This window comes from Mugil cephalus, chromosome 21 (assembly GCF_022458985.1).
Source record: "Mugil cephalus isolate CIBA_MC_2020 chromosome 21, CIBA_Mcephalus_1.1, whole genome shotgun sequence".
NCBI classification, from domain to species: Eukaryota; Metazoa; Chordata; class Actinopteri; order Mugiliformes; family Mugilidae; genus Mugil; species Mugil cephalus.
This window is the reverse complement of record NC_061790.1, coordinates 1,210,333-1,222,514: the sequence shown is the minus strand read 5'-3', so window position 1 is coordinate 1,222,514 and position 12,182 is coordinate 1,210,333. Positions and strand designations below refer to the sequence as shown.

General features: G+C 40.8%; 1 protein-coding gene across 1 annotated transcript in view; it reads left to right on the top strand.

The window, feature by feature from the left end:
* The window catches only part of pex7 (peroxisomal biogenesis factor 7), a 37,442-nt gene extending 25,547 nt beyond the window's left edge, over nucleotides 1-11,895 (top strand). Inside the window, exons 10-11 of the mRNA XM_047573294.1 lie at nucleotides 3,244-3,346; nucleotides 11,375-11,895. Coding sequence (XP_047429250.1) covers nucleotides 3,244-3,346; nucleotides 11,375-11,446 — 175 coding nt within the window. The 3' untranslated portion in view covers nucleotides 11,447-11,895. The remainder of the gene's footprint in view (nucleotides 1-3,243; nucleotides 3,347-11,374) is intronic.
* The last annotated feature ends 287 nt before the right edge of the window (nucleotides 11,896-12,182 follow it).

Genomic DNA, 12,182 nt, shown 5'->3' with positions numbered 1-12,182 from the left:
TTAAGTTTCAGACGTGTTGCACTGCACCGTGGTTGATGAATGTGTTGCACTTCTTGCCCCCTTCACTGGCTTAATGCATAATGTATTTACGTATTGCTAAACAAATGTTTTTGTGCCTCTGTCAGCCACAAAATTTTTTACTTGTATTGCACTGATGTTCGTTACATCTGCACACAACTTGGAGGGAAAAAATTAATGGTGTGTCTAAACCTAAAGTTTTCGGACGTCTCCAACTCGGTTTATTCTACAGCTACTGTGGCGATTTACAAGAAATATGAGAAGAGAAAGAGATGTTATGACACGTAATAAAGTTTCTGGAGGCTGGAGGGAAACGGTCGAAGGTTGTGGTGTTCCACGGGTTACAGCTAAAATCATGTTTTCAAGTGTGGAAATAAATTGAGTTTCAATGCTGTTAAACTGGTGGTTGCACATGTATCGGACGGGTGAAATAAAGTCTCCCTGGAGACATGTTTTATGTGTGAGATAAGGGACGTATCTCAGTGGAAAGTAGCTGGTTCCTCGTTACTGCATGAGAGACACAGCCTGTTGTAATGACTAAAACGCCACACTTTGACTTTTAACTGTCTGATACTAATAATCCACCTGTAATGTTTCCTTTTTTGTATAATATGACATAAAGAATTAAACTGAGCAGAATTCTACAGCTATCATTTTTTCCAGACAGTGGAGACATATTGCAGTGATCGATACCTTTGACAAGTCAGTCAGATGATGTACAACCAGTTGAGAGAAAGTTTGGTGTCTGTGAAGGTTCTTTGCCATCATCATCGTGTATGTAAAAAAACAAAAAACAAACAAACACAGTTACTCTACAAACCAAGAAAATAGTTCTAGTGGATACATATAGTGCTGCATCATCTGCATACGTCTAAACCTAAAAAGCTCCACAGATAAGAGGGAGTGAAGCTTTTTACATCCTCCACCAGAAGTTAGAAAACTGAAGAAAAAAAGTCCTCTCATAGTGTCATCCCACTGCAGCATTTAGAATAGCGACAAGAAAAATGTTCTGCCAGGTTGAAGTGTCGCGTCTTGTAGAGTATGTAACAGCCTTAGAGGATATTAGCTGGTGAGTGGGAATACTGGATGAAACCAGTGTTAATTTTGTTGATGAAGGCTATGAAGGAAAATATTCGTCAACAAACCTTTTCAACAGATGAAAACTAAATAAAAACTAAATAAAAAGTCAGATATGATGACGATAACTGTGAGGAAATATAACTGACACAAATAAAACGAGACGATAATGTTAGGGAGGGACGAATAGATCAAAGAGATCTAGTGAAGAGATCATTTTAAAAGGCAAACGCAGTTTGTTTACTGTTTATTTAAGAAAGGGACAGTGCAATTTCATAGAACACATGATTACCCATGGTTAAAAAAGCCAGAATTAGCCAGAAGGCTAGTTTTCATCTGTAGTCCCCTGGCCTTGATGTAAAAAAGGCAATAAGAAGCATACAATACATGTACAATATAATTCATGAACAACAGACACAAAAACGGAGAAATGACATGTGGTCACACTTTACATGTGTCCCAAAGGACAGCAAGACAAAATACAGACAGATAATGACACAGGAATGGTTCTATTCCTGTTTGGAAATTAGGTTTTTCAATAATCACCACTTCACTATACATTATATATTATTAGTGAAACTAAATAATGATTGAAAGAGATTTTATTTGTGTAAAATTAGTCTCTCTGTTTCAAGACCGAAGATAGAAGACTCTGGTTTGGGAGTTAAAGAGTCGGTTAATGACCAGATGTTCAAGTGTTATTGGAGGAAACTGTTTTCCTTTACCAGCTAACGTTACTCCGACACTTTCTCTTCATGTTCAACTGAAGGAGCAACTTGTTTCAGCTTGATTCATTTCTTTTTTGGGGATATTCCTTGCACAGAGAAAGTTTCATGGTATAAAAGTGTTTGATGCTATCACCGAGGTCCGTCCTCTCCTCCCTGAAACATCTTAATCCTGATTCATCGCTGCGTTCACTATCTTTCTAAGAGGAGCCCTTTTTCTTAACCCAGTCATCAATCAGCCCTGAAACAAGTGTGTGTGTGTGTGTGTGCGCGTGTGTGTGTGTGTTTTGCAGACTTGTAGAGCGCACACACACCATAGATGTTAATGCACAGGAACCAGAGCGCGAGCAGTGATTTACACTAACAACTCACTCATTCAATATATAATATCTCCGAATGCTTGACTCTCCCCAGACGCCCATCGCTTATCGTGTGCGGGTGTGTGTTGCAGCTCCAGTATTAATACGTGCCTAATGGAGACCAATGGGAGCTGCAGCGTTCCCTCTGAAAATGATTTAATTACATTTGCAAAGTGGATGAGTCTGGAGGGAGCGTTTTGCTGCGTCAGGGCTTTTCAGCTCCCACACAAACCACTCCGTCACGACCAGGAAGAGAAGCAGTCGTTCAATTAGTCTGATTGGCCGCCGCCGCCGCCCGAGGTCTGCAGCCTCTGTTTTATTGGCTCTCTCCTTCTTTCCTTCCACTTAATCCTCCAGCTTTTCTTTTTTACTACTTTAGTTTTCATAACCTCATTTTGTAGATTGCTGTCTCACTCACAGACGTTCTCCTTCCTCTATTCTCCTGGTTCGACTCATAGTAAATCTGACACCTGCTTCCTTGGTTTCACTTTGTTTTGCTTTGTATTTTATATGTAGAATCAAAGCTCCTAGAAATAAGACATCCTAAAAACAGTTCTTCTTAACACACAAATGTGCAACATGATGGACATTTTTTGGTAGATTTTGTTCTTTTCTCTTGTCTTATGGTCATTTAACACATTTTAAGTCTCTGTTTGTTAAAGTACAGTTGAATTGTCATTTGGAAGTTCTTCAGAAACGTCCAAAGTTTAGTTGATGGTTGAATAAAACCTATTAGGTGGAGGTAGAGAATACAGACACAGTAGCTTGTGTATTAGTTTAAGATAGTCCATGTTGAGACTTGTTGCTTAAAAGAATATTCACTTTAATTCGGTTTGTTCAAGGTTCTTTAGTTGAAATATTCAAATCAAAACTTAAGACCCACTTATTTACCGTTGTTGATTCTTAGGTTTGCTCACTCTTTTTAATGGTTTAAAGCTCTTTTCTGCCTTTTAAAGCTCTTTCAAATCTCTCATGTATGAACTGAATTTTACTTTTAGGTTCATCTCTTGGATGATGTAGTAAAAGATCAACCTTTACTTTTTTGTGTGTTTATGTGTGTTCAGGTTCTGGGATTACGGTAGATGTGATCGGCCTCTTCTAGACACAGTGGAACATCATTCAGAGTTCGTCTGTGGATTAGACTTCAATCTACACATCCCCAACCAGGTAACATACTCACCTCACCTCACCTCACCTCACCTCACCTCACCTCACCTCACCCCACCTCACATCTCATCTAATCTCCTGGCGTTTGTAACTGATGATTTATTAAATTAATCTGAGGAACTCTGTCGTTGGTCACTGGAGTTATCACATGTCCTGCAGCAGCTACTAAAGGTGGTGTTGGGTCAAAGACATTTCTACGACTCATGAAGACAGAAGGATGTGCTGAGTGTTTCTAGATCCTCTTTCATGTGTTTTTCCAGATTTAGGAAAAAGTTTTTTCCTCCCCATGTCCTTGAAATGGGGACATTCATCACATACAGTTAGAGACAACCCAAACACCAACACCACCACCAACACCACCAACACCAACAACACCAACAACACTAATATCAGCAACACCAACACCACCAACACCAACAGAGAGCTGAGCGTTCACACGTGTTTCGGTGAAGAAGCAGTGAAGTGAAAAGGCCGCCGGTGTCAAATTCAGTTTTTCCGTTATTTAGACCGAGTTCAGGGTGAAGATGCATGAGTGGGAAGTACTGACAAAAATCTGAACCAGGATCTGTGGTTAATCAGAGCTGAACCTGACAGAACTCAGGATGCGGCTCCTACGTCACTGTGTTGCTTTAGTTTAGTTTAGTTTTAAACTCCACTGCAGCCCCTTCAGCCTTCAGCCGTCCTACACTAAAAAACAACCAGCACAGCTTTACATGTTCCAGCCCATTAACCAGAGAGGGAGCAGACATCACCGCTGACCATTCCCCAAACGGTGCCATCAGTTCACACACTGACTCCACCTCACACAGAGAACACAAGAACCATCAAACCAAATCTGGTTTTAAATTTCATCCTCCTTATGACATTAGAAATACAAAACTGCTCAATGTACAAAATGAACACAAATTACCATGCGCATGATTACAGTTAATGACTCAGTAAAAAGAAATACAAAATAAAATGAAAGTTTACATAATAATAATAAAATATTTTAATAAATTTAGGTATTTTTGAATACATTTAATAATAATAATAATAATAATAATGATAAAAAGAACACCCACCAATTAATCAACAGGAAGTGTTGACAAAAAATTTAAATAATTTATAAAAGCCCCTGTTTCTGACCTTTTAATTAAAAATGATCCTTTCTATTTTAAGATAATCATTAGATTTGCTGACAGTAAAATATGAACCGACTCAATTTCCTGAATTATCCTCTGCCTCAGCAACACATTTTCTCATTTCTCACTTGGGGCCTGAAATAACTTCCTTGAAAATCAGAACGAGCTCTTTGCGTACACGGTGACTCCTCTCCGAGCCACGACAGCGTCACGGCAAATAGTCGGTTTCCCGCGGCAACCGGTAACAGAGGACGAGCCGTCCTGGACGAGCTCAGTCTGGATCCAGCAACGAGCTGCACTGTCAGTGTTGGAGAATGTGTGTGTGGGAGGAGGCGCAGTAATGAGTTGTATTGTTGGCTGTGTTGACGTTGCAGGAAACACAGGCTGGAAAATTAAACCAACAGCTGTGACATCACACTGACATCACAGCAGAGCTCCCCCATGTCTCCTGTCTCATAGTAGCTCCTTCTCCTTTAGATGTGTTTTTCCACAATAATTACTTTGGACTGATCTGGACGAATGAACCAAACGTTCTGAAGCTGTTTCGAGTGTTTTGTCTGTTTAGCTGAGTGCTTTAATTAGAGACGTCCTGATCTGGATCAGGGTCAATCCAGACATTTTTAAAACAATTGAGTTCTTCTTCTTCTTCTGTTTTAATGGTGGTTGGCCAACGTCCAAGCTGCCAAAAACTGAAGAAGGACTAGTAGGAGATCATCATTCAATACCACCACCAATGAAACCAATAAACAGAATCCACTCAGGTCAAAGGCTCCAAACAAACAACAACACTGAACGCTGCAACGTTTAGAAGACGAGAGAAGTTTCCTGGAGACAAACTGTCTGTCTTCTGAATTAGTTCGCAAAAGCAAAAATGTCTGTCCAGGAAATGAGATGTTTAATGAAAAGTTAACAATTAAAACATTGGTTGAGAATGACTTAATGGCTCAATGTCTACAATAACCCTAACTCTAACTAGCCTAACCCTAACATGCCCTAATAATGAAATCCAGATTAAATGTTACCAGACTCATATTCAGGTAAAGAATAGTCTGTTATTGGCAAGGAGACTAATCTTCCAGAGAGAGGGTTAGGGAGTTTATGGCAGAGTTGGAGGACCAGAACATTTGTGGAGCAGAGAGCACAAAGCAACGTCATGCTTCATAATAAATCATAAATCAATGACACCAAATAACACAAAGTTAAAAAAAAAAAAAATGAAAGTGCAGTTGTGCCATCACTGGCTTCAAAATCAAAAGTCAAAAGTTAAGAAAATAATGAAAAACTGTTTTAGTCGTTTTCAGTCTGTGCAAAAAAAAGCAACAAAGCAAATCCATCTGTCAAGGCAGGTGACAAAGTGAATATTTCCTGCATTAGTGGATTCAATGAGTCTGTTTTCCACTGCACATCCTGACACTGCCACTCTTAAGTCAAGCTCAGTGTTGATCTGGGATCTGTATTTTGTTTTTGCAGCAGTAACACAAAGGTATGAGAATGCAGACAGATCTCTAAAGGTGGATTTCCACTGGTCATGTCATTGCAGCGCTGCTAAAAATCCACGGCTGTTCTATTTTTCCTACTTGACGTAGCCGTAGGTCGAATCGTTCAGACAGGAAACCCATCGACGGAAAACAGTGGATCCAGAGTTACAGTCAAGAAAGACGACGCATTAAATTGAATATTTACTAGGACATTTAACAGCAGATCTGGACTTGGATGAACTGAGGTTTGGCTACATCAAGCTTTAACAAAGTAGCACATCAAGTCATCAGCATAGCTTCTCAAACCAGTAAACCTGCTATAAACCCAACCTGCTTCTCTCTGCACTGTCTCAGGTTTCCTCCTCTTCAGATTATTTCTGGTGTTCATTCCCCTCATTAAAGTCCCTCAGTGCTGCAGCCTAATCCAGGCAGACGCAGGCCAAAGCATCGTAGACCTTTGTACGGAGTGTGTGTGTGTTAGACTGAGATAGGATGAGGTGATAGATCACACATTAATGTAAGGTGACAGCCATTCACAGGTCTGTAGGTCGCTCCTGTTAGAGTCATACCGGAGCAACAGAGCACGATCAGGTCCTTCTAAGGATTAATTAGAGATTTTACTACACTCATGTTATTGTTCATAAAAAGGCAGAAGCACCAGTGTGTTGGTCCTGCTCTAGGTCATTTATTTGTTTCATCTATCCAAGGATGTAAACCTTTAAAAAAAAAAACACCAAAATGGATAATAAATAACTTTTAATTGAAAGACGGAAACAATACATCAGTTACAGACTTTTATCTAATGATAATCCTGGGAATTAAATGTTGGTTTTTGTGCACCTGTGCAGCTTATTGGTTTATTTTTAATAGTTTTTAGACAAAGAAGGAGTGAAGCGGTACAGAAGAATAAAGGCAAATAACAACGATCGTCTTGTAGAAGCAGCTCTTAGTGTGATCTGGACGAGGAGAAGAGTTTCCTCTCTGTATGTGGCCTGAACTACTCTGAGAATGATCCTCATCTTCAGAGCTGCTTATGTGAGTGATCTGGTCTCTGATCTCTTTTTATCTTAAACGTGATAATTTGCCATTTAATTTAAATCTCTATGAACAGAATACCATCAATTTATAGTCTGTAATGATTAAGTCATGACTTCGTTTTTTTTTCCACTGCTTCAAGGCAAAACCATTTATTTATTAATTAACTCAAGTAATAAACGGCAGAATAAAGAAAAATGTGGATTTTCAAAACAAAAGCATCTCTTAAAGCAGTGCTACTGATAACATGTAGTGGAGACTACAAGGCTCTTAGTGTTTTAATTAGCGTGTCCTCAATCACTTTCCCTCAGTAGCAGGAATAAAAAAGCCAGAAGAGGACATTAAACATCCCTGAGGCTTTGAGCGTACCTTTGTATTCCCTTTAGTGTTCCTCCTCGTCCTGCCCCTCCTCACATGTCTCTGAGCTTTGCTGCAGTCCTGGCAGCCTTCGCATTGTGAAGTTAATTAAAGAAGGGCATTCCTCTCCTCGATGGCTGAGTCACTGCGCAGCCACTTTGCTTACTCATGCCCTAAAAGGCTTTTGGGCTTGTTAACTCACTGATTCAGAGATTCAGTCGAGCAGGCGGGGGGGTCTGATGGTGAGGAGGGGGGGTGCTGAAGGGAATGCTGATCATTATCCGGTGCTGTAACCACACAGCCATAGATCAGATTTTTAAAACGCTTGGTGTGCTTGGAAGTTAAAGCCTAATTCATTGAGAGTCTGATTCAGCAGTTGGATTTTCCTCTGATGTGGTTCCACATTTCAAACCTTTGCTGCTTGTGAGTCTGTTTCAGTGATGATTGTCACATGCAGATTGCAGCACATGATGAATCTTTCAATGAACTATTTTCTGAGTAGTTGATTCATGTTCTGGTTAACTACTGGACAGAGGAGACTAAAGTGTGTGTCCCATTACGTCTGGAGTCAAAGTGACACTGAACATCACAGCAGCAGTAAAACCTGGTGCTGGTAGTGTGATGGTCTGGGGCTGTTCTGCTGCTTCAGGACCTAGAAGACTTACGTCTATCCATCTGTTGGTGACCTCAAGCTGAAGAGAAGTTGGACGATGATCCAGGACACAGCATCTAGTCCACCTCTGAATGGATGGAGACCAACTACATGAAGACTGTGGAGTGGTCTAGTCAGAGTCCAGACCTGGATCCTCCTGAGATGCTGTGGCATCACCTTAAAGAGGAGGTTCATGCCGGAGAACCCTCAAATGAGGATGAATTACAACAATTCTGTAAAGATGAGTGGAATCAAACTCCTCCACAGCTGGAAAAGACCCATTGAAGTTATCACCAACACTTGATTGTAGATGTTGCTGCTGAGAGTGAAACAACCAGTTATCGCTTTGCAGTAATCACTTTTTCACACAAGGCCATGTAGGTATGGACTTAGTTTTCCCTTAGTTTACTTGAGTATAGCAAGTGTACAGCTTATAAACTGGAGCAGCCTCCAGAAAACAACAGATTTTAGCTTAAAAGTCCTTCAATATATCCCCCACAGAGTGCTGTCCCTGGACTTGGCTATGGTCAAAATCCATTGGTGTCAAGAACGCATGTTATTTTTTAGCTCTTACTCCAAACCAGTCATAATATGATTTAGATTCACTTATCCACATCACCATTAGCATCACCATTAGCATCCTCATTAGCATCTGCAAGAGAAGACACAGGAGGACGAAGAGGACGGGGAGATGGAAGAATTGTCTCCAGCCTTGAATTGATTGAGTAGAAGAAGAAGACCAAGATGTCTCCACAGATGATACTCGATTCAAAAATGATGGGATTGGTCTTTATCTGGTCTTCACTAATCTCAACACAAGTCGTCCAGTCAGGAAGAAGAGTTCTCACTTCGTTGATTCTTTCATTAGGTCGTACGTAACACCTGAAAAACTATTCAACAACCGCCGTGTTATTAATGGCATCGACACAAAGAATTCAAACTCTTGGACAGTTTGTCACAGGTGGATGCAACAGTTCAACACAAATCAACAGAAGCACAGGTTGGAGTTTTTCTCTGCATCGACTCACGACCTTTTACATAAATGCAGCAGCCAATACATTTTTAACTGGGCGTCTGTCACTGTGACGGATTTTAATTAATTTTAAAACCCTGACGTTTTCTTTGAGTTCCTTTGCTGGAGCTGACTGCAGACTTTTAGGATCTCTACACCTCAAATTCAGCCGCCTACAAAGAGAAACCTGCAGCACGGTGGCAGCACAGAGCGGCACTTCGTCCATCATTTATGTGTTTATAACTTCAGCTCCTCACCCGGTGGGCTGCTGCAGCTTTTCTTCTTCACTGTTCAATCAAACACTAAGTCGCTTCAGACTCCAGGCATCATGAAAGTGAAGTGGAACCGGGGAGTTTCCTCTCTGCCTCATGGAGAGATGACAGAGAGGCAGCATGCCATTCAGATGATAGCCACGTCCCAGCAGAGGCATGTCATTCAGATGATAGCCACGTCCCAGCAGAGGCATGTCATTCAGATGATAACCACATTGCAGCTGATTAGAAGGGAGGTGGACACACAGCTGATTAGAAAATAAAGAGCCTCATACGGTCTGGAACATTAAATTTTACCTCAAGAAAAGTTTTTTTCTTGGGGATTATTAGGATTATTAGTACGTCTTTTAAATTGAATTTGCCTTTTCCTTCATTTTCTATCATGTTCTATTTACACTAACTACACCTGACATGCGTCAGTACACCTCCAACCTGAGATCAGAGATGAACTGTTTCCATGGAGACCGAATCAAATGATCAGATTTATGCGTTCATATCTAAACGTCAATCACTGTCGGACTTTATTGATGAAGAGGAGAATAATCATCTACTAGAAATAGAACAAAAGGAGGATGAAGATTCTCCTTCTCCTCCATGTCCTGAATGTCTAGAGAAGACGACCAAGATGTCTCCACGTCTCCATCGTCTCTGTCCATGGATTCCAGCTTTGGTTCATCCTTGTTTTTCTGCCTCCATCTTTCTGATCCTCCTGGAAACTCCTACATGATGTTTACCCCATGAGAGAAACCGGCACATCAACAGTTTACTTGGTTTTCTAAAACTTAAACACTGTGAACGTCCACATGTTCCATGTAAATTGCACCATAACAATAACATAGACATAGATAAAAAAAAACAAACAAACAAACAACCATGATACCTTAAATACCTGAGCCATTAAAAAAACCTAAACCGGACTTATTCAAGGTACCTCCCCCGACAAAGAAATGAAATACTCAAAAAATCACTGACAAACAACAACATCAAGAACAAAGGTAAATGTCGTAGTATAACTCAAATAATTGGTGTAAAATTGGGAGTAAGAGTGCAGGTAAAATGAATATGAATAAAAGTCTTGGTCTATTAGAAAGGGCTTTAGACTTCGCAGCAAAGTCACATCTTCTTCCTTCATCTCTACTCATGACATATTTTTGTGTGTGAGCGATGAACCTGAAGCTGAACGGACCTGTGGTAGATGAGATGAACGGGTTTGTTCTCAGTGTTTTGAGGTAATAACAGCTGAAATGAGGGGAAAGCTTTAGAACTTGTGAACTGAACGTTCCTTCCTGCAGCCGCAGCATAAAAACATGTTGGGAACTAATGACCGAGCTACGAAAACACAGAATCTAAAACACAACATGCTTTTATTGATTGGGCCGAGATTAAAGCTTTGAGTCAACCGGCATTTTGTTGCCCGTGAATCAGTGGAGAGTGATGAAAGCAGGAGGATGAACGTCTCTCTGGTACAAATCACAACCATCATTTAAATTACAGTGAAATTACAGAAATCATCTGCAAAAGGTTTTGTTGTTTGCTCCTGGAAAAGAAGATGGAGGGAATCCAGGTGTTATTGTGCAGAGTTGATAGTGGAAGCTAATTTAGATGGAGGCCTTTGATGTAAGAAGTGTCTAGGCTGATATGAGTTCAGGTTATTTCAGCTCAGGTCTCTGACCCGTCCAGTCACAGTTTTCTTGGTGGGCCGGTTTTGGCCCCCAGGCCTTATGTTTGACATCCCTGGATTAAGTAATTCTCAACCAATGACAACAGACATTTTTGTTTGTTGTGAACTAAGTCAGCTGTTGCCTGGCTGCCTTATACTATACCTTATACTATAAAACATTAACATTAAAACTGTTAAAACATTAAATAGCTAGCTACAGTAAAACAACACTCTCTCTAGCAATTTATAATCCTGCCCGCCCAAATAATCTAGTTGTTCTGGCAGATCTTTGCTGGAGCAGAATCAGTTCCTAAAGGAGAGACTCCAGAACATCTAGGCGAGGGTGGTGGGTCTGGGTTCCAGACTAAAACCCTGAGGCTCCAGGTTCATATCCTGGTTTAACTCCTCAGAACTCACTGTCCTCTGTCTTGTCTGCAGGTGTTGGACTGTTCCTGGGATGAGACGGTGAAGATCTACACACCTGCCTGCCTCTCCGCTGAAACTCCTTAAATCTACTACTGCTACTACTACTACTACTGCTACTTCTGCCTCTCTGAGGATGCTGGACTTCATGAAGCATAGTGTTACATCAGGAGGAGCTCTGAGTCTGAGTCTGTACTTGGATTGGCTGATGGCTGCTGATTGGCCCATTCAGATCCACGCTGGAAGCTTTCACTTTGACCACGACCTGCCTCAGCTCCAACGCTAACTTTGACCATCACCTCGTCATAAATCTAGTCTTGAACTTGAGACTAAATCTTGGAGTGGTTTGGTAGCCAGATGATTACGGCCCCGATTCATTGGTTCATAGTTGATGCTTCAGATTGAGGAGGATGAGATGAGGCTAACATTAGCTTGTTGAGGCTAATGTAGTTCAGCTCATATTGTTTGACTCCGTGTCCATTCTGTCAGTACTGTCCAGCACTTTTGGAAAATAAATTTAGTCCATGTTGAAAGTTGTTTAGTTTGTTTTATTGTGGGTTTTTAGAGTTGTGCAGTTCCAGGTCATAGATTAGTGGTTTCATCTCGTCCCTACATGCTGCATTGTCCTCAGTTTGGTTCCAGATGGATGAACCCTCCTACATCCTGGTTTTTGAACTGAGTGTGACGTCTCTCTCCGTCTCCATTTTTGCCTGAGTTCCCTGGACACATGTTTATTTAGCAAGGATGTCTATGGTGGAGCTTCTAGTGGATGTTAGAGGAACGGCAGTTTTTCTGGAAGTTGCTGGTTGTTTTACTACAGCCC